Genomic DNA, 24,681 nt, shown 5'->3' on the forward strand with positions numbered 1-24,681 from the left:
GTACTACATACTGTATGTAGTCCTTCTTTTCAATTGGTCCTTATTATTACTTAGAGTCCATATCTTTATCCAGCTTTTAAGGTATCCATTAAATCAGTAATTTCCAAAGACTTGGAACAGCATGTCTGTGATCAGTTAAACAGGCAAATTGTTAATCTAAGTGATTTAGAGATCGTGTTAATCAAAAAGCAGAATGTCCTTCAGCCTCCAAGCACCAATGTTCTCTTAAACCTGTTGAACAAACAACAGGTAGTCTAGGGTAATATACTATATACAGTAAGACTAACTGGACTGGATCTCTCTATTAATACAATTGGAGTCCCTTGATTTTGATAATTACACATAACAGTGCCTGAGTCTTGTAAATGCATTTTGTACCAAAATGTTTCTTTATATTTTCTGTAGAATTAGAAGGTGGAACATATAAATTCTGTGCAGTTTTATAAACAGAACACAAAATACAGTATATGACAATAGGCATATAGTATACAGTAATGTAAAAAAGGCATTTTGCTTAATTTTACTGCTTTCAGTTTTTTTTGTAAGAGAATGGCAATCTTCTACTTAGCTCTTAGCCATTTATAATCAAGCAATCCACAATCCTAATATATCTGGATTTCTGCAGTACAAAAAGTAGACTTTTAGTTTTATGGATTTGGTAGAGAAGGAATATTAATTATGAGGGATGCCTAGCAACAAGTCAATTCAATCTGTGCTGAGTTGGATTAGAAACTGCAACTCTTCATATTATGTATACTGTTTAGCATCCTTTGATTAAGAAGCTGTATTATTAACCTTTACAGTTATTATAATAATAGAAAACACCAGTGGGTACTTTAATTAGTTTATTGATGCATGCACACATAACATACAACGTACCTTCTGATTACAGTATGTCTCAGATGCCTAAGTCTTTTGCATACAGTAGCAATGTATTTATTTTCATAAAAAACACTAACTACATGGCCACTGTCACAGGTCGTCTTTAGCAAAAGCATCAAGGTACAAAAGGTTTGTGGTTTTTATTACAGCTTGAGAGCTTGATAAATGGTGAGACTAGATTAATTATTTTCATTACAAATTCATTTAGAAAGTTACTTAAATTATGTATTACCATATATACATTTGATAGCTCATAAAAAGCATGTTAGTAAACTTGAAAATTCTTTCACTTACATCTTTGCTGTGCATTTACAGTAGTTATATTTTTTTCTGCCTGTCTTGCAACTGTATTAAATCCAGATCAAATTTGGGTAATTCGTTAAACTTTCTTGTTATTTATTTTCTTGTAAATTAAGTATACAGTATTTTTCATGTAATTTACTTTACAAGGTTTGCAGAATAACTAAAAATAATACTTTTGTAAGTATCTACTGTATATGCAAAATTAGTAGATATCATGTTTTGCCACCTATTCACAGATTGAATTCTGTGTTTAATGTGTTGTATTAGTTAAGGTTTGGATCTGTTTGGGAATTAAAGTGATATAATCTTGTTTGATTGATATTGAAAGAACATTTGAAGAGACTGCTACCACCAAAATTACTTCTTGGAAAAGACTGTTCCTGCTTTCATAAGGATTTCAACAGGATGCTGTTACTAGGTTACCAATCAACAGTCTGCGAAATCCTTCTTGTAATCCGCAAGCATAAGTCACTTCCAAATGGGTCAGATAGCCATCACTATGATTGTTCAATAAAGAACAAATCTGTTTTTTTAATGTATTTATACCTCCCATAAATGAAGAAATGCTATTATATGACAGTCTGAAGGGGATGTACTGTATGTCAAGGTGCAATACCAAAGCATTCGAAATGACAAGAAAACATTTTACAGATCTTTAACATTAGATCACTTAATGTGACATCAGATGTTACATTTTTATCATTCATTTATAGAAACCATTTCCCTCCTTGTGTTATTTCCAAAATCTTTACAAATGTAATGAACGTACAGGTTCAATATACTTATAGTAGATATCTGAAAACATTTATAGGCAGACATGTTATGTACCATCAGTGGTTCTTTCTACTGACATAATCCCTATTGGACTGATTACAGATGTTAAGAATGTTTGTTCCGTTTGTATCTGAAAAACATGCACTACTGATTGAATTAACCTTTGTTAGAGATTAATAAAAGTTCAATACACTTAGAAATACCACCCTTACATCCAGTATACAGTATGTGCTTTTCCTGAATCTCCATTAAAAACAACATCACTTCTCATACAAAATTGTACTGTACAGCAAGGATACATTTTCCAGTGTCCCAAGACAGTAGTAGTACAACCATGCTTTACTACTCACAAGATAGTGCAAGCATAGTGTACTGCTCCAAGTTATTGCCTTATGGGGCAGTTTATCTAGTGACTCATTTGCTGTGCAATCTAGGAAATCATAGCAACTGTCCCACCATTTAAATGTGGAACATGAGCCCTTTGAAGACCATTTGAATGTCCCCAGCACTGAATTTCAACTGAGGGTCATGACGAATTGAGTTTATATCAGTAACAGAGCATATCATAAATTTACTGTAATAATTATTATATTTAACAGCAATTGTCTAAGACAATGTATTACTAAATATGAACATTCAGTGATAAAGCTAGCTGTGCTGTTTTTGCGACTATAAATATCATGTGCCCAGAATATTATGTATTGTACCTATGGGAATATGTCCAATGTTAAATGATTATTTTCCTAGGGATGTGTATTTTAGAATGTATTCAGTAGTATGATACCCATAAATAAACTATTTGAATAGTACAGAGATATTTTTTTGAAGCAGAGAAGCTTGACATGGTGCATTGCTGTTGAAATCCATAACAGCTTTTCACATAAGCCACCATTTTACCTTCATGTGTTCTGCAGTGGGATTTGTCTCTTCTGTATGTGGATTTTGATTTTGTTTTCTGTGGTACACAAGCTTCATTCATGAACAATTCCTGAAAAATCTTTTGGAAAATAGATAATGAAAATTAATAGCTTTTTTTCTTGAATACAACAAAGGTAGACATGTCATCTATAAATATAATCCTATCTGCACACTGTCTCACAAAGGATTCACTAGAACATGAACACAAAGTAATGTTTAATACCTTCAATGGAAGTACCAAACTTTCTTCTTTTCAGAGCTATGGGCAGTAACTTTTTTTTCCTCTCTCTCTTGTCCCAAGGTCACCTCTCAGAGCACTGCTCTAATGAGCATCCAAGTATAAGAGGTCAAACAAGAGGTCTCATATGTCCTTAATAATAAACTACTGCCCACAGTATATTAATCTGGGAATGAATTTGGTCCTTTTTTCTTCCCACATGACTTTCTGTGTTTTGCTACCCAATTAAGCTCCCAGTGTTCTGCACTTGAGTGGCACTGGTACATAGTATCCAAAAATAGACCAACCAGTGTCATCGGAATACTTACGGTGGTACAAGTGCTGGGATCTAATTGGTCCAAGTTGCCTCTAATGTCTCATCTGTTAGAAGCTCTGCAGCTGCAGACGTATTAGAATTGGTGTTTTACATGCTATTGCTATTTTTCATTACGACTTAGAAACAACAGAAAAATATACTTTCATAGTATTCTTTAGATCTGATGTGCCAAATCCTGATCCTGGAGACCAGTGTACCAATAATTTTTTGCTCCTAATAAGCTTACGTAAACATTTGAACCCTTATTTGACTCAAAAAGAGGATGAATTTCATCTGCTTGACTATAATCAGCTCTTAAACAAACTGGAGATTGCCCTTTAACTACTGTGTTTTCTAAATATAATACATTTCCAAACCTTTGAGAAGACAATACAGTATAAATTTGCAGATATTCCAAACAAGCATCTCATTAGGTCCAACTAAGGCTTCAGTTAGCTAATTAAGCCGAGCTGGAATGAAAATCTGCAAGTGTATTCAAGTGTGTCCTTCAGCACAGGCTTGGGAACCCCTGCTCTAGACCACATATTGTAGATGGACAACTCCAGCCCAGAAAGGCTGTAGGGCCTTTTCATTTTTTTTCATTCCTCATACAATTTTAAACATTTAATTGAATAAGAAGTCAAATCACCTGTTTTATCTTATTTTAATCAATTGCTAATTGAAAAGGACCTGTAAACTCTTTACTTTAGTTGCCCATTTCCAATCGAGCCAAATCTTTAGCCTACACTGCAGAGGCAGAAACTTGTCATGTTATCTTTACAAGAGCTTCCCCCTTGACAGATTTTTAAAACTGGCAAAACAGACACTTAACCAGACATTTTTTTCCCCGCTTACTTTCATAAGACAATTTAACAACTGAATTACTCTCAAAAAGGAAAGCTATTATCTTTTAGTGTTACTGTGGGTTTTTGCAAAAGGTTGGAAGCCATAAACATCTGACCTCTTTTACAAAAATTATCTTGTCAGAACTGTCTGTCAGAAGTCACTAAAATAAAGAATTGCTACTTCAGTCATACGCAGATGTTATAGCAGTTTACTGAGCAACTTAAAAAAAAATTTCGTTTAACTTCATTCGACTTGGGAACTATTTTTGTACCCAGCTGAATAACATGTATTCCATTTTCTTTCACGTCTGAAAGCCAGTTCCTTTCTCTAACAATGAAGGTATATATAACAGCACACAAGAGGCCAGAACAGGTTTAGAAAAAAAAAACACTTTGACATCCTTTAATAGATAAAACTTTTGTTTTGCATATATACCTTTGAGGTTTGAGTGGAAGATTCCGTTTGCAGACAACATGGAAATAACATTTTGTTCCTGTCCAATTAATATTACAGTAGCCTGAGGCTTCACTGCAACTGGGAATAACTGCCTAGGAAAAAAATTCCAGTAACCTACATAAAACTAGAAAAGGTGATATTTCGAGCTCATACAGATCCTACTGGCAGAGGCTGCTGTAGGGAGTGTCTAAGCCACGTCACAATGTTTTCAAGTCTCGTCACAATGTTTTTTAAAAACAAACATAGATAAAATGGTCACCCTCTACAATAAAACAGTATTTTAGTTTAGCACATGAAATACAACCCCGGTATGTACTTTGTTAGAGGACTCATCAAGACACCTTTCTTGCACTCATTTTCTAAACTACCGAATATTTTAAGAAATCTCATACTTCAAATTTTCAGAATATTGTGTATAAGTACTGCACTCAGGGCAAAAAATAAAAATTAACAGTATATTATTTAGTGTAAGTATAGAGCTTAAAGATGTGATACTGTAAATGTCTGCAATGAACAAAAGGCTGATGTAGATATTCTTGCAACAAAAAGAATGAACAGTGATTCAGGGATGGAACACAAGGTTAAACAAAGACAATCCACAGCTGCAGCTCTGATGCTTCACTGATGACACAACTGAAGGCAGGGCAGGGCAGGGCAGATGAAACAACCAATCCTCCTTTAACTACCTTGGCAACATCTCCTCAAGATCAGCAACAACATAGGAAACAACCGCCCACACAGCAGAGCATAGGTTCATCTGTATAGGGTTTTGGACTGTCACTGTGTCTCCATCAGTGTGGTGGAAATAAAAATATCTACTGCCGTCCACATGAAGACTGGCACCTGAAAAACAGAAAAGAATGATTTTTGAAGATTCAAAGATTTGTTCTTTAACTATGTGGAAATGAATGATTCTCATGAACAGAGTGAATGAGTCAGCGGTAATGGCTACTGGCTGGAAAATAAATGGTCATTCTGGGTAAATCTATTATAAAGCATTGGACTTTGAAATTTAAATGTTATCGATTGTGTTTGACAAAGAGCACAACAAAACTGTTTCAGTACTTTGTATGAGAAGAAAAATATCCCAAAACTTTAAGAAAGAAAAAAAAATCAATAAGTGAATGCTCCATTTGTATTTTGTATTCTCTTACAAGCAAGAGATATGTTGCCCCAACCAAAGCCATATCTTTTTAGTGATTATTTCCTTTGGTCCTTAATTGATATGACAAAAAAAAACATTTTTCTATGAAAGCATGTATATTTTTATCAAAATAAACTATGTAGATTTTGGATACTGAATAATGTTTTTGGTGTAATTTAGTTTAATAGATTATTATTGACTTACATGTAGTGTACTTTCTCATGTTAACTTGACTATTGTACAGGTATTAAACCACCACATTAGTGAGAGAGTTAATTGGACTCAACTGATAAAGGTGGGTTAACACATTGAATGCAAAGCAATATTAAAATAAATAAAAACACATAAAAGAAACAAGATGCCCTGCTGAACTATAGTACTTTATAGCATGGCAACATGTTTTAGCCAAATACATTAATCTTGATCAGACACTCAAAAGTCATCTATCCTGAGCAAACACCCCTAAAAAATAAGAACTGATTTTGAGTTTACAGCCTAATTCCACTAGTGTTGCATGCACAATTATGTTTTTGTTTAACCAAATAATATAGAATACCATTTACAGTACCCCCTTAGGTCAATTCTAAACTAGCTCATAACAAACAGTTTAATGTAGGATAGAGGTACAACAGCAATGTGGTTGCAAGCAAGATGATATATTTGTCCAAACAAGAGACAAAAATATTTGTTTCATAGTGAAGATATCAAAATTATATTGTCAGATCATGAACCATTGAATGGTGTGTAATTAAAGCTAGTCCAGGGTTGTATTTAAAAACAAATGAAAGTGGTTTTGCGAGAAATAAATTTGTAATATTTTTTTCCTTTTCTGCGCAAAGTTTTGTTATTCTTCATACTTCACTTTCCAACTGAGCATCTGCTTGCAGTTAAGGCTGTTCATTTGGCTCAATAAAATCAGCTATACTTCCAAAGCTAAACAACACATTCTAGTGGCCCATCCACTACCAACTATTTCTTTGGCTGAAAACAAAAATCTTGTAGACGTTATTGATTTACAACTTTTACATTTTACCGGAGGGAGTCCTTGGTTCTGTAACTTTAGCTAACTTTTGATTTCTTAGTTAATAATTAAAAATCTAAAGTGCTATTGATGATAGGCCTCTGGGAAACTGTTTCTGCAGTGCAGATGTATCAAAGATGTAATGGAACGAAATAACAACATGGTACTGTATATATCTTGAAGAAAAACTAACAACGCACAAATACCCCTCTTGGTGGCACGGTGGTGTAGTGGCTAGCATTTCTGCTAGGATCTTGAGTTCAATTCCTGGGATGCTATCTAGGTGTGTCTTATGCGAGTTTATGTCAACAGTATGTGTGTCCTGTGCTGGACTGGTTTCTTGTCCAGGGTGTATCCTGCCTTGTGTCACTTACTGGCCAGGATAGACTCCTGCACCCCTGTGACCCAGTTGGAAACTGGACAGATGGATGGAAATTCTCCCTTGGCTGAAATAGTCATTATGATCCCCCAGTTTTAAAAGTATACATGATGTTCTAACAGCAGGTTCGATGATTTAGTATTTCTTGTCCCCTGTTCTACCCTTTTGCAGTCATACATGTAACATTGTATAACCCATTTGTTCATCACAGATCAATGCAGTAAATTACACTTTGCATGATCAACAACATATGTTTTATTTTTTTACCAAGCATTGCACATGCAAGTGATCTCAATATCCTCCTAATCCAACCATTAAATTTGTTTTCACAGAAGTTTTCAAAAAACAAAAAATACAGTACAGCACTGACTGCAGGAATAAGAAGTCCTACTAGATGTTTCAATCAAATTTTAGCAGCAGAATGAAACAGGGCAACTATGTATTTCAAATTCCCTATCTGGCAATTTCATATGACCAGTTTTCCTGATGCTGTATAATGATATTCTACTGTACAGTATATCCAAGTACCACAGACTGCTAATTTGTCACAAAAATATAATGGCAAAAGTAAAAACCTGCCAAAAATATTAAAAAAAACTCAAACCCCTTACTGCCAAGCTGTGAAGGGATTTTCCAAATATATCCAAACTGGAAATAAATCCAAATTAGAACACAGGCCAAAGGAAGAGATACGGGGTCCTGATGCAAAATTCAAAAGAAACACCCAGCTTTTTGGTCTGAAATTTTCTGCTGTGTTTAGTGAAACTACCTGTCACTCAGTAAGAATTTGACCATTTAGAGATTTAGGGGAGGTTTATAGGTGTCCAGAGTGAACACCAGAGTTTTTTTCTTTTGTCTGTCTGCCTGTCAATCAAGTGAAGATCAAACACACTGTTACTGTATATGTTTGGCTCTTAAAGCCTAGAAAGGTTAGTTTTGCAGCCATAATATCATAAAGAATCTAGCATTGCCTATAAAACCTCATGCAGAATTTTTGTTCTACCATCAGTTTCAGATTTTTATCCAAAATAGTAGCCATACTGTAGAAGCACGAAGAAAAAGAAGCACTAGAAAGAGTTCTGGGTTTCTATTGTACTAAAACTTGACTTTTGAAGAAAGAAAATGAACTGCATGTTTTGTTTTGTTTTTAGATATTTCTTTCTAGTTTGAGTACTGAATAAGACATATAAAAGATCTGTTGTTTCAAACTTGATTCCCAAAGGGTAACTTTGAATTCAAGCCCTCAACCAGGCCTGTACTGTCTACATTTTCCAAGATAATGCAAGATGTTTAAGGCCACATACAGTACTGTACTTTTAGGTGAAAATGGCCTCTGGAGGGCTCAGTCCCTAAGAGCACAGGATCAAGCTTCAGATTTTGTTTGTATGTGTTTTTTGTTTTATTCTTTTTGCCTAAAATAAATTCCCAAAGTACAGTGTCAATGAAAACAATGCCATATTTAGATGTACAGGTAGTTCTGGTTAACACGCTCCGTGAAATGGGGCAATAATGACATCATGTCTTGTGTGTAAAGTACATTGTAGAATTTATTGGCATTGTCACAATTATGCATTAGGTGTCAAAAACCCACTAATAAAGACTATTCATTAAGCTATTTCAGATCGTACATCAGGGCACCACAAGGACATGCCATTGAAGATAATTCATTAAGGTATTTCAGACTATACAGGTGATTATTTTTATTACATCATGCTTTACATCAAGTTTGTGACATCAGATTGTAAATTCACATTTGGGTATTATTGAACCAAGATAATACATTAATTTTTAGTTCAATGGAGCCTGTAGTTAAAATGAACAATGGATATTCAATCAAGAGACCCCGCATAACTTTATTAGAAGTCAGTCATTCTGAACTTGAATCTTGCCCTTTGAATACTTAGAAATAGTTTTACAGGTCTGACACTTGAAATATTGGATTCAATCATTTGACCCATCTTGTTCATTTAGTAGTTATCAGTTTATTGATTTATACCAAGATTTTGATTATACCTCATTAAGAAGGTACTTACTTTTATTCTCAATATAATCAGACCACCAACTGTATTAAGTCTTTTATTTTTATTCTACATCTGGTAGCAGTGGCATTGAAATAATTGTTTTTTGGTTAAGAATTAAGCCCACCCATATCTCACACAGCCTTTATTTATTGATTTATATAAAGTGTTTATAAATATGTAACAGATAGCTTAAGCGAGGAAGTAAAAGGGGAAAGTTCTTTTTATCGTGTTACATTAAGAATATTGAGCCAAAATTCAATTTTGTCAATGAAATGTATTGAGTTACACGTTGTAAATATGTGCCCTATCAATTCTGTTAGTTTTAAAAATATGCTGTGAATATTTAGCCTTTGTTGTCTTGTAGCAATGTTAAGTTTGTAACATTGCACTTCTTTCAGGCTGCCGTTCAATTTAGAAAAGGTCACAGATTCATTGCAGAATTATTTTAGGAATTCATCACAAAGTAATTGCTCTAAAATGCAAAAGGTTTAATTAAGAACACCAATTACACATTCTAACAGAAAACACTCATTCTTATACTCACATGGCAAAAGTCTTCAAGAACTAAAGCAGTATAATATCAAAGCTTACAATTGAGATGATCATTTCGACCATCTAGCTTGTTTATGTGCTAGTAGTTACAGGAGTCATAATGAATTTAATTGAGATTTTTTACCATTGATAAACACAAAACACTATAATGTCAAACTGAAGGGAAAATTCTACAGATCCTCCTAAATTAGATAGAGATAGATAAGACTTTATTGATCCCAAAGGGAAAATGATGAAATTTCCCTATATTTATAATTAATTATAAATTAATTATACATATAAAACAGAAAATAAAGGATAACTGTAATTGCCAGGGTATCTACTTGGCTGAGTAGCTTCCAAACTCTCAAAACACTTTTGTGTAAAAAAGCATCTCACAGCACTCTATTCTCAAGATCTTAATTTTTAAATATTTGGCCTTCAAACAACTGTATCAAATTTTGTCAGACTATGACATTCATTTCTATATGTCTGAAATTACTGTCACAGCATTGGAATCAAGCACAAAAATGTTAAACCACACAATCTAATAATTGACCATGAACACTTCATCTGATAGAGTTTAACTATTCTGGCCAGGAGTACAATCTTAAAGTTATATCCATCACTTTCTGTCTGAGGAAAGTAAGTTTTGTTGCTCTTTTTTCATTTATACTTGTTCAGAATCTGTATGTATTATGTATTGTGATACACAGTACTGCTCCCTCTTTTTCATTCCTGAGTATCTGAGTACATATCCACTGTGTATTCATTATTGTTGTATTTTTCACCATCTCAGTTAGTCATGTTTCTGTGATTCAAAAGATGTCATATTTGTGTGGTAGTGTCATAGCTTCTATTGCATGTATTTTTTTCTTATACACTTTGCATTTAGGTATAAGGTTATTTACAGTACATGGTTGTGTTGTTCCCTTGGCTTTTCTTTTGCCTTTACTATCTACTGTATATCTTTCTTTCCTTTGAATTCCTCCCCTTTCATTCTAGTTTCAATGCTTTTGTATTTCTATATGAATCAATCTAGATATAATCCATCTTGTGTGTAAAGACAGCCTTTCCCATAGAAAGGTGAAAGGTGACAAAATGATACTTTTGTCTGCAGACTACAGTATGTGTCTGCAGGGATAGTGAAATCTAGTAACACTTAAAATGGGGTGCTCACTTTCAATTTTCAAAGCAGACTGACTAAAATGTATTTATCTTCCTTTATTCCCTCTTCACTGATTGATGGTTTTCCTCCACAGCAATCACACTACAGCTGCAACTTTCAACTCTCCACACTGCATCACATATAGTAGAACACATAAAATCCTAACTTTACTCTCACCCACTAGGTTGTTTATCTTTCCTAGTATTTAAAAGCATAAGAAGCACTAATTTTTATTCACTTAATTGGGACTATGGCTATCCAGTACTACTTCTCCTCTCTTGATAAATACGTCTTAATGCTTTGTCTTATTTTAACATCACTTATTCCATTTTACTGTAACTCTGCAAAAATAAAGATCTGTTTTCTCTCCTTAATTCATATAGTTAATTTTATTATGAGATGTCCTATTTTCCGCTCCTGCAAAGCACAAATACCAATTGAAATCGCCTCCAAAGTTTTTTTAGAGTTGCACTTCTTAAACCAAACATTTTTGACTAAGAGGTCTAGTTTAGATAGAAGACAGATTCTGATAGATGACCAAAGTCCAAAGGAATCTAAACATCCAAAAGACCTTTAGATTACAGAACGTCTCACAGCTTCCCACAGTAACCCCTATGTACTGTGTAAGATTACACACATTAATTTATATAAACCGTGTTTGAATCCAAAGTTCAAACTTTCCCAGCATTTTTTAAATGCATGTTGCCTTGAATCCTAGAAAACATTACATTTTATGTACAGCAACATCTTGCAGTAGCAGTGCCAGCATTACCAGAATTAGGGGATTGTTTCTTTGAGTGTTTCTCACTTTTTTAGAAACAGGGAAAGAATTATGGAAGCAGACATAATTCAGTGGAGGCATGTGCTACCCTTTGCTTTCCTTTGGCATTGCCACTGGCCTGTTCTCGTGTTTGAAATTTCTGTGAAAATTCAAAGATGCTGTATTTAAAAGTCTGTAAAGTATAAACCGAATGATTCATTCAACCAACAAAGATTCAATACTGAAATGATGACCAAGGACAGACTGGATAGCGGAACCTGCAGTGCCTGATCTCTGAAGACAGAATAGGACTTAATTATAACATTAACAACCTCAGCATATTTTGAAACATTTTAACAGTGGTTATTACAAAGGCATATTCATTGTATATTATATTATTCCTGTGTGCAATGAGTTTACATTCATTTAAAATTAAGATGCTTTTTGGGCTGATAGCTCATTTAGTGGTATTTCTGTTGCCTTAAACAGACATTGGCAGAAGGTGTAGAAATATTTGGACATTCAGACAGTACTGATTTTTCATTACTTTAAACTTTTCAAACACAAGGTAACAAAGTAAGCAAAACAGAATTAAAAACTGTAAAAGAAGGGATCTAAATAAATGCAGTCCACACAAAATGAGGAAATATACTGGGGCTAGAAAACATGACTGCATTTTCAAATAGCACCTGTGTGTTCAGACTACCAAACCAAATTATACACAAGAGGAATAAAACAGTCTCTTTTTTTAATATCTTCTGCCTTGCAAAATAATGCAACTGTCATAAAGAAATTTAAGTAGGATAAACATTTCAACTACTGTTTCTGAGCAGTACACCTGCAATTTCATATGGAGAAATCGTAGTGTAGTGCAAGAGAAAAACAATCTTTTAAAAAAGATACTTTATGTTCACACTCAATGTCAGACAATAGATATTCACTGCATTTTAGCAAAGGTTACTTGAAATAATTCCAACAGAATAGTTGAGACTAAAATTCCACACTGCTGAGAAAAAATACAGGTAGAAACTAAAAGAAATTTCAAATTTTTGAATATGAGTAACAATGAAATCACATTAACAGAGCACAAAGATAAAGGGAGGCATATAAGTCCTAAACTAGAACAAAATGAAAAGCAAATCTCCAAAAATATATTTCAAGCATCTGATCACTTTTTTGATATCTCCGCTGACTTGTATTGAATATTAAACACAGTGAAATATCTTTCTTTGAGCTTTGTAATATAACAGAGTTAGTAGCCTTGGTGAAGCCAAAAGCAGTGAAAACAACCAAAAATAAAAGGTGTTGCTATGTTGCTAAATAAACAGTCAAACTGGCAATCACATTTTTAAATACATATTTATACTGTACATATAATTAAATGCCATTAAATTGATTCATTCTTAATTCCGACCATTCACAATATCATAAAACAAGCATAACAGATGCAAAATGTTTTGCACTGAAATTCCCCCAGTTATAAAGTTACATAATATCTAAGCATAAAATGTATCTAGAATGCAAATTCACCATTACACGGAGCTTACAGATGTTTTTCTCCCCATTATGCTGTACACATAACAACCTGATTTCACAGCTAAAGGTCAGAAAACAGCAGAGCAATTTTTTTTTGCAATGGATCTACGTAAGTCTTCCTAAGTGTTAGAAAGTCAGGAAGTCAATATAAGAAACCTGATGAAATTTGGAAACCTGTGTATACCATCGTTACCAACATGCAGAGCACTCATACTGAGAACATCTTGCACTGAACTGTAGTTGGAAAAATACATTTTGGGAATGTGTGCATAGCATTTTGAGATACTGCTAGATAGACTGAAATGCCCAGCATAACTGACAAGTATCATCTTAAATACTCTATGTATTTAATCGTTTTTGATGAGAAAACAATAAATAAGCATACAAATTGAATTGAACTATTATTTGTGCATGTTGTAAAAAAAAAACACTGACCTTAAAACTCTACAAAACCTGTACTGCTGCTCATTACAAATCTTTCTGGATTAACTAGTATAGAGCTATGTGGTAATTTAAATGAAAGAAAGATCATATTTCTTCAAGTTATGAGCATTCCACTTGAACCATAATTGTCCACAAGTCTTACCTCACTTGCAACTGCAAAGAAAAATGCTTAATGTCTAAACCATCCCCAGTTTTCTCTTTTTTTCTATTTTAATATGACTAGCCTCTCAGTTAAATTGTGGACTGGACTTTTTCCTAATTTTCACCCTGCTATATATATGAAAACAGGTAATTTAAATTTCTAAACTCTGCCAGACACATTCCCTATATTTATATCTAGCTATGCACCAAGTCTGTACTCTTTTGCTTTAAGGAATTTACCAGATCCTGTGACAGATGTTGGTATTTCGATACTTTCTTCATTCAGAATGAGGCCTGTTTGAAAACCTCTTACAAAATGATTGAAATCAACACTTATGCTTTGTGGAAGGTTACAAATGCTTAGTTAGGGACTCTTGTAGTCTCTAAATTAAATAGAAAATGACAGACAGACTTAAGACAGTCAAGCTAAACATCTAACCACTCTCAAACATGTTTGGAGAATTAATACAACTAATATGTTCTTGTACTGGTCACTCTCAAATGCTTTACCAGTGCAAGAGTGAATTAGTTGTGTTAAGATTAAAACAAAACACATTCTTAGTTCATATTGAAAGAATTAAGCACAATAAGGCTTTGCTCTCTAATTCTGTGCAGGTCAATAAGTTATTTTAGGGCAATCATCTTTATATTTCTGAAGCCAGCAAAGATAAGATCAAAATCAAGGAATTTAGACCTATTGTTACTGCCTCAATTGACTTTTAAACATGGTAATAAATGAGAGGTCAAAGTTGAAAGGTTCAAATGATAGAAACTCCATTGACTTTATACAAACTGAAGACTGCTCCTTAATCCATGCAAAGATAGAAAAGCCCTAACCTAGATAACATGCTACAAGAGCTGTTGCTGACAGTCTGGAATCAAGTTAGCCTTAATTGTGCTTCTTCTTTAAAAAAAGTAAGAAGGTACTTTCAAATAAATGGAACTACTGTATAGGTCGGACACGACTATGAACACTATGGTCACAAAGTGACATCTTTTCGATACCTAAGACCAAGACCAAGCTCTACAACTGCTCTCCAGGTTAATTCTTTCTTAATTGCAGAAAAGCCTTCAAGTAGAACAGAACTCAGAATCTCAAGTCTGAAGAACATTTCAGCATTTTCAGAACATTTTTATACAATACTCCCAATAATATAAGAGTGTTCAGATCTAATCAGTGATGTCCCCTCACAGTGTAAATCTACTGTACCAATTGAAGATTCCTATTATTACTTCTGTTGCTTTGGTAGTTGTTAACATCATTAGTAAAGCATTAGAAAGCATGTCAGTATGGCTATCAGTATATAGGTTTTGAAACAACATACAGTACTGTACTAGTTCAGGTGGGTAGCTGCGTCAGCATGCGTAGGCTGCAAAGGAACAAGTAATAGGTTTATTCCATGCTGAAAAAAAGAAGAAAGAGAACACAACGTTTCGGCCGTGGAGCCTTCTTCAGGTGTTGTACTGTACATCTCTTTACATTGATAATATTTGTTGGTATAAGATCTTTCCAGTTCATTGATGAAAGTCATTCCTTATTCTTCTAAACCCTGCTGCCAGAAAAGTTTCTTTGCTCCCTTATATTCCAATACACTCACAAGCTACATGCTTCACCTATGACAGCATCTGATATCACTTCTAATTTCAAGCAAATTTGTATCGAGAATAGTTCTGAACAGAGGAAGTATTTACCTTGAAAAACTGTAGTTCAATGTTTAAGAATGATTCATTTATTTCTGACTACTAGCATTTTATAAAAGTTAAATAATAAAATAATAAACCTTCCTGTAAGGTTTGAGTTAGGTCACACAGCTTTATTTAATCTTTTAAAAAAATTGGTTTGTGAAGCCATTAACAGAAAATCCCTTAAAGATAAATATCCATTATTATAGATACACAAGATACAAAACACAATAACTATTATGTACAATAGGAGTACTTTGTAAAAGTCCATCACCTAAAAGCTAATTGGCTCTCACTAGATCCCTAAGTTTTGACTTCCTCAATTCACCCAGGTATGGCTATAAATCTTTATAAAGATAAATAGGACTGTTTTTACAAAACTAATTAAAGAATCCTACACAAGCAAACTACCCCCTAAATGGAAGGAACAAAACCACATCCAAATAAACAATGATAATGACAAATTATGACTTTGGGATTTACAGAAGGAAACTTCAAAAGATTCTCAAATATGAAACTACACCTCTGTTCTCTAAATGTAATCCAAGTTCCTTCAATACTCAAATAAATTATAATTTTCAGTCAATCAAAGAGGAATCTGGAAGTGAAGGTGGGTTGTAGACTGTAACCCACTTGCTCCTGTCTTTTCCTCTACCCATGTCTGTATTACTTATACAGAATAAGCATTTCTGTCGATCTCTTTTCAAGTATTCTAAGGATAAAAAAATCTATCACTTATTACTCAATTAGTTTTAGTATGTTTATTAATTGTTCATTTACAATTAAGTGTTTATGACTGTTGCATAAAGACTAAATTCCCCCATTAGTGACAGAGTTGATTGAGTACATCCACCATGTGGGATATCACAAGTCATGTCTTCCCGCCAAGACTGATGATCTTGCTCCATCTTGATGATTGCTTTGTAGTGCTAGTTCTATTGCATCAGACAAGCCAGGTTGTTATAAACCCATATATTAACATTTTAGATGTGAAGAGGCAGTTAAAAAGTCACCATTTATAAGCTAGAAGGCCACACCTAGCTAACAGAGGCCTATTTACCAATGTTCATTAATGCTACAAAATGAGATACAATAGTTTGAGGAATACCTTTATGTAGACCTCTCTGAGGGACATCAGCAAGCAAGGAGCAGGTATACACAACGATAAGCTAATAGTAGTGTCCTATAGACCAGCTGATGGTTAGAATCACGAGTTATGCACAAGAGTATCCAATCATGGTAGAACTCAACTTTTGGTTTCTGATAGTGCTACACCGACCAAATCCTGCGACCTTACTTTTTAGTTGGTTCATCCTAACATCTAGATGCGTAATTACCAGACTTGAGCCCCACTGAACTTTTGTGTGACAAGCTGAGACAACCAATGACATCTAGGGCTAGAGACTTAACACAGACAGATACTGTTCATATTCATAACAAAGGATTTGTAAACTGGTCTCCAAAGCATGCATTGCACAATCTACAGTTTGTACTACTTACAGCAAACACCACATACTGTGTGACTTTCAAAGTATACACACATTTTTAATCTGTATCTGAATGCAATTAATTTGCAGCTCAAAAAAATGTAATTTTCTATTAAAATGATAGACATTTTCCTGATTTCCTAAAGTTATTTATCACATGGTTACATAAACAGCTCAACATCTTCTCGAAAGTTCTAGTCTGAGACATGCTGTAGTCATCTAATTTCAGTTCAGGTTGATAACTTGATACCTACTGTACAGTAGATAGAACTACAGATGTGAAAAGACCACATTACTCATTTGTGATGCAGATAAAGTCTTTTGTTCGAGGAATTGCTCTTTCTAAAATAAGGGGTACTAAATAGTAAAATTAGAAAACAGAAATTAGAAAATTAAAGCAGGTTTTTTTAGATAGTGCTCTGTACAGGTTGTACAGTATTAGACAGAATAATATCCATTATTACAATTAACATACTGATTCATATAAATCTTTCATGGATTCCTTTTCATTATTTAAAACATATTTCTTCCATTACACCTATATATTGTGGAGCAAGTGGCCAAGCGGGTTAGCTGGAAAACTTACAAGGTCCAAAATCTACAGTGGAATAGCTTTGTCTAATTATAAATATTACTGCTGGGCTTTTCATTTGTACTGCTTAGTAATGTAGAACATGATTTAATACTAATGCATCTGCCTCATGAAGCCCAATTAACTAAACCAATTAGGCATTAGTTCCCATTAATTTTTGCCCAAAACCCAACATAGTCTTACTTCAAAATGGGCCCAATTATTACTAATTTGCAGGACATTTTGAAAAAATACCCCCAAATTTACAGAAATGTTCTCCTATAAGTGACCATTTTCTTTGTTTTACTGGCTGAAAAACTTTAACCTTTTACCTACCCACCTTTGTCCTAAAGAAATGTTTATACTTTGTTGAGGTTTTTGAATTATTGGACTATGGACATAGTAGCACTTAAAACTTATTCACTTCTTTATTTTATTTTAGCCTAGGCTCATACAATAAAATGTATGATCTACTGTATCTGCCCTTTTAGTGGGTAATTGTCTAGTGGGTTAATTGTCTCAACATCAGCTACTAGAGGACTACCAGAGGACTAATGTTGTCTAAGGTACCTAAGGTCTGTTTCCTTTCAATCAACCTTATATGAGACAAAAATCTAGAAAAGACAACATTGCTGTCATTTATTTAAAAAAAATAAATGATTAGCTCACCAGCTAATCTTTTATACTGTATATTGGCACACAGAATTTACATGGCACTATATATTGTAGATAATTTTAGCTGAAAATATGTCCAGATCAATTTTGCCACAAATGTACTCAGGCTGTCATTTACAGTACCTTCATCCCTGCTGAACAAATATAAATATTGTTGTGCTGGAATTATTACATTGAAATAATTTTCCCTTGAATAATCTCTGAAAATGTTTTAAATAAAAATGTATTCTAGTTTCCCAGAATAAATAAAGTATAATATGTAATTTGTTGCTTATTTCACATTTGTTATTTGTTATTTCACATTTAACATTTCAAAAATAAATAGTTTTGTGAGGTATTATACCAATGCAAACATTGCTGAATAGAAGGGTGGACAGACAAATCAATATTTTCCTATCAGGGCCAAAGCCTTTATTCATTATCCAACCGACTTGACCTACTTGTAACTCAAACATCAATAATATTACAACAGCAGTCTGGCAAAACCATTGTAAAATCAAAGTGATAGGTTGTCATTATTCCCATTTACTCATCACCTAAAAAACCTAAACATGCAATCACCTAATGCCCAGTCTCCCACTGTTAGCATTTTTGTTCGTTTCTTAGGCCTTGAACAATACCAGCTATCAGCTGGCATATCTGTAACTCTAGAATCAGTGCATTCAAAGCATAATCAGCTTCATACACTCTTTACTGCTGCAACAGGGTGGTCATGCAGAAAAGATTAAACACTTGCAAACACAGCATGTACAGACGTCTTTTTATCATGGGACCACATTCCTGAACTTTATAAATGGAATCATCCTCATTCACTATTTCCAGTGGCTAAAGCTCTCAGGCCCAGAAAGTATTTCATAAACAGATTAAAATTGTACTTATCAATAAGGAATTTATACTGATAGCTAGATATTTTCCAAATATATAATTTTTCATTATACGAAACTTAAAACAGTACGACTGTCATGTGGCATCAATCCCAACAATCTAAAGTTACTTTCATTCTATATCATTGGTCAGACCAAGAGTCAGATCCAGAGCTTTCAATGACAACCAGACAGACCACCTCCTGAGTCTTACAGGCATCTGAAAGCATTTCTGCAGTTTAAAGCTTTTATATTTTCCCTAAGGCCTAATTATAGTGCCTGGATAGTGACTTAATGTTTTTTCCATACATGACAGCTACTTCCTGTATTATGTTCCCTAAATCTCCCGAAGAAAACAAACTGTTGATTGTGCAAGGAAAGATCCTTTCTTTGAAGAGTTTCTGAAATAACAGAATGGCTGAAATAACATTTTTAAAGATTCCTATGTAATGAATTTTCACACTTTTAGAACTGTTGGTTGTTAAAGACAATTACAAAACAAAATATTACTGATTAATAAATGTACTGTAATATCCATGTATGATTTACTATCTGCCCAGAAATAGAATTCAGCATATCTGAAGAATATCAAATAATCCAATGGCTTTTAAGGATTCCTTACTGAATCACTTACTAACACGCAAATGCTCTAGTGGAATGCAAAATTAATCCCCACTGACGAAAAAGATTAAATATTAATACCTGGATGTTAGATTCCACATTTGTTTATACTGTACCTCTAATGATACTTTTAGAAAAGATGTGTTTTGGGTTGTACAGTACAGTACCTTTACATTTTACCAATAAAACAATATCTGGAAATGATTGTAGCCAGTTGAGGCATAAGAATACCATAGTCTGCACCAAATATTATACACTTTTCCTGATTGCCTCCTTTGAGGGCTGAGCTGCTGTATACTAAAGGGAATGGGTGAAATCCCAGGTTTAATAATATATATATAGAGAGAGAGTAGTAGGAGTGTTCTTAATGAAAATGCTGGTACTGCTATCACTTTTTCCAAAGTTGCCTTCTATTTCTAGAATTGATGATAAATGTTGGTATTATCAGTTAACACACAGGGCAGAAATAAAGAATTTGGTAGAAATGTGCTCCATGTAGATGGAGGAAAAATATTTTGTACAGTGTATTGCAAAATTCTTAACCATGTTAGAAATGACTACATAACTGATGAGTTTACTGATGTTAAACTATCTCTTTTGTTGTTTTGTATTTATAATTGGTACTTAAAAAGAGATTATAACACATTTTATGTTATGCTGTCTGCATTTTAAGTGAAGACTTTTTATTTACATTTCTGGTTCTTTAACTTTGCTTTACCCAAAGTAGTATGAATGGACCCTTTAAAGTATTTTAAATTGTCTTGAATAAAAGCATCAGCTAAATGGTGGAATGTGATAATTGCTAAAGTTATTCAATTGGAATGTGGATAATTAGGGATTTTATTTAATCATGAATATTTTTAAATGTACTGTTAAATGAAACATTTCTGAGTGTACCAAAATGCAAAGATCCATAAATGGCAATTCACACATTTATTGCCTCACCTGATAAAGAAACAGTGAAAGACAAAAGTTACTGTAATTCCTTAAAAAATAAACACTGAATTTATCCATTGTTGTGGTAAAAAAATAATTATCTATCCATCCATTTTCTAACTGCTTTATCCAACATAGGATCATGGGGGAGGCAGAGCCTATCCCCGCAAGCAACGGGCACACCATGGGATATGCACTGGACATGACGCCAGATCAATTGCAGAAAAAAAAAATGAAAAGCCTAATTATAAATTTCATTACAGTCTCCTCCTATAATCAGGATAAAAATTCTAAAAATTTAAGCCTTGAGAAATCCACATAGTGTAGAGGAAATATAGAGTGCCGAGTGACAAAAAGTATAAATTGATTCTATTACGTCTCACCATCACTAACAAAAACAAGTTTTAGTTGTTTACACAAATGATAATAATATAGGAACAAGTAAAGGTTAGTTCCACACTGAAAAGTAGGAAAAGTAAACACATTTCAGCTGTAGACCCTTCTTAATGTGTTAGGGAGAGAGGGAAAGGTAGCCAGGATATACTGTATTGTAAAGCACAATCAATAGTAGGTGAGCATGGACACAGAACAGGAGAGAAAGAGTGTCCAAATGAAGGAAAAGCTGGTAGAGACATGTAAAAAGCAGAGGTCTGTAAAAGAAAATCTAAAAAACTCCAGTCTGTTTTATTGAGTGTGCAAGAAAGCAAAATGGCCTTATAATGTTCATTTTGAAATCTTTGAAATAAATGACTGAATTGATTTAAAGAACATAGCCATAAAATACAAACTACTCCCTGAGAACGGAACATACAGTACAGTACAGATGCAGCCATTTAAAGTGTGCAAAGTGCCGCAGTATACCAAACACCGTTTGGTTTCACTTTCTCTGCAAGCAATTATAACATCAGTAATATTATTTATTGTTTATATACACTGTTACTGTTACTTTGGGTGTCACTTGAAGAAGGCCCCAGAGCCAAAATGTTGTGTTTTTTTTCTTCTCTTTTCTGAATGGAATAAAACTTTATTCACAATAGATGCACACTAGATTAAATAAAGCTACTGTTTCACTAACATTTAATACACCACAAGTGCCACCTACTGTATCAATCTTTGTTTAGTGAAAAATAAATTCAGCATGTTGAATTGTACCATGGTATGCCACAGATAGCTTGCTGTGGACAAGAGTTTTGACATGCATTCCGAATGGCTGCATCTGTATGTAATAGAATATCAGTAACCAACAGAGTTACTGCTTGACATTATTTGAGAGTATTCAGGATGAAATGTGATCAGATTCCAAAAGGCATAACAAACATGCTGAATTATCCAATAATCTGTGAACCCCCAACCATTTAAGTACATGTAAATTCAGTCAAATTCAGAATTCAAGAAGCATTAACAAAATTTTAAAACTATTTCCACAAAACTGACTAGCTGAGAGAAATACTGTGACCCTCACTGCTAGACCAATGGAAAAAAAAAACAAGATTCTGCAGTTTTGAACCACACCAATTGTGAATTCAAGAGAATGAATGTTCCCCAGAGTGGCAGAGATAGATACAACATGAGCAAAGAAATTGGTTTTCACAGAGAACCTGAGGCAACTCGCTATAAAATCCTACAGAGAGAACATTAAAGGCAGTTCACCTTATGGGTCATCACAAAAGTAGGGCGTCTACATTTGGGTCTTGTGATGTAAGCAACTTCTTTCTAGGTTTTATCACTCATGATCTTAGAGGATACTGTAGATGCCCCTATAGGATAAAGGGCACTATAACATTTACATATCTAAAGAACAGTGTGACCCGGATGTGGTAAGATGTTATCTTAGTTGCAAGCAACAGGAAGTCCCATAAGAAAGGATTACTTAACCCTTACATCTCAGATTACTGGATTATAATTGTTGTCTTTGATGTAGACACCTCTGGATGTTTTAATCTATTAAATAGACCTTGATGACTACAGTACATAAATATCATTTTCAAATACCCATTCATTCAGGGAGCTATTTATATCACAAGCAGCACATCCCTTCCACAGTTCCTGCTGTGGACCCTGGATCAATCTTTACGTCTGCATTTCCATTAGGATCAGATTTCACTCCTGGAGCTTCTTTTCCTTTCAAACTCACACTTCAAACCTCTGCCTCACAGCTGTCTCCAAAATTGACCCCAAACCTTCTGTTATTCATTATTGTGGAGTATTGTAAAAAATTAGCAGGTGATGCTGAATTAAATAATCATTCTTACTTCCAGACTTTCTAGAAGAGTTGATGTAACAGTTAACACAGTTAAGTATAAATAATGAACATACTACTATAGACTATGCTCCTTTAAAAATGATACAGCTCAAGTTGATTCTCCCTATATAATTCAGTGAAACTTAATTCGATGATGTTTTAAAGACAAACCACCTCATGTACCTTTGGATCTTTATTTAGTAGATCATATTGCATGCAGAATGTGTGCCAGTCTTGAGCATATGGACAGTGGAGAAGCATTCTGTGTTAAGGTGTGTATATATTCATGCTAAGTATGCCTTTTTGACTAACACAACTTTTGTGGTAACACAGGAGGCAGTTCATGAGGTATAAGAAGCATTACGAAATGCCTATTCTTTAGAGCTATGCTTTAAGGAAACAGAATTTGTCTTTACTTTGCTTGCCAATACGAGTTCAGCAAGACATTTTGTCATCTTCCTCATCGTCCTAGCGGATATGTGGAATAGTCTGAACAACACTTTTTTTTTTAGTTATTCTGTCCTACCTGGTACACCAGCTTCCATCCACATGTTAATGTCAGTTCCCTCCCCGTCGTCAGCTAGTTCAGTGACGTTAATGGGCTGGAGCAGTTTCATGACCTCCTTCATGATTGTCCTGGATTCACTGTTACCAGTAAACTCAATTCCAAGGGGAGTAAAGGTGCCAGTGTCAGATTCCATTACTAGGTCAAAATTTGAGATGTTCACCTGCATACAAAAAGAAACAGACAAAATGACATCAAATATGAAAAATTCAGAAGGGATCTGAGCACAAGACTTTGCACTCTTCAATGAACTGTCCATTAAAGACAGGGTTTAAGTCAACTGTGGGACGTTACAGAAACAAAATTAAATTTAATGAACCAACATCTATGGCAATGTTGACAATGATTTGCTCGTGGCTGTGATGGAACTAAATCTTTCTTTGTTAACTGCCACTTATGCCTGTCTTTCAAAAGTAGTTTCCACACAAACTTTTGGTTTCAAAAGAGTTAACTCTACCTACTGTTAACTCCTGACAGTGGGGGTTTAAGGATATTTTTTTGAAAATGCATCTGTGTATTCTTAACACTTAGTTACCTACTGTATATCCCATTGAGAATTAAACATACAGTATAAGCATTTTGAATACAGAGCCAGGAGATTTTCCTAGTGCTTCAGTTCAAAAATTCAATTCAGCAACCAGTTGAAAATAGACACATTATAATTCTCCCTTCTGGGGACATTAACTCTGGCTGAAGCTGGCCCTTTGTAATTTCTGGTTTTCAGTTCATCTCTGAAGAGAGCATGACAGTTTCTTTTAATTCTGTCTAGACAAATATGAGATTGGGTTTAATCCCAGAACAGTTAGTGCCAAAATAGTAATGTTGACTGCTCTTGTTTGCTATGCATGTACATGGCCAACTATTTTTAAAAAAACAGACTTTAGGGCAGGAAAGAAACAATGGGCAGAGAGAAGGAAAAATGTTTCTTACAGTTTTCTCATAAATCTCTAGGTCCATTTTTAGTTGTGCCCTGTCACCCCTCTACTAAGAGCCTCCTTATAAAGAGGAATTTCTATAATGCTGTAAACAGCATAGAGCTGAATTTAAGTCATGCATTTGGTGGTGAAAACAGAGATTAATCTGCACATTTTAAATAAGAGATGGATGGAAAAAGACAGGGCAAACAAATACAGAATGTGGTTGTTAGATACGTGTAATAGCAATCTAATGATATATGCACT

General features: G+C 34.1%; 1 protein-coding gene across 1 annotated transcript in view; it reads right to left on the bottom strand.

The window, feature by feature from the left end:
• Nucleotides 1-831: 831 nt before the first annotated feature.
• LOC148822605 (carboxypeptidase Q-like) overlaps nt 832-24,681 on the bottom strand; it is a 146,268-nt gene continuing 122,418 nt past the window's right edge. The window contains exons 7-8 of the mRNA XM_088928639.1: nt 23,462-23,663; nt 832-5,555 (exon numbers count right to left, since the gene is read on the bottom strand). Coding sequence (XP_088784765.1) covers nt 5,395-5,555; nt 23,462-23,663 — 363 coding nt within the window. The 3' untranslated portion in view covers nt 832-5,394. The remainder of the gene's footprint in view (nt 5,556-23,461; nt 23,664-24,681) is intronic.

The sequence above is a fragment of the Atractosteus spatula genome, chromosome 12, assembly GCF_055471065.1.
Source record: "Atractosteus spatula isolate fAtrSpa1 chromosome 12, fAtrSpa1.hap1, whole genome shotgun sequence".
Lineage (NCBI taxonomy): Eukaryota > Metazoa > Chordata > Actinopteri > Semionotiformes > Lepisosteidae > Atractosteus > Atractosteus spatula.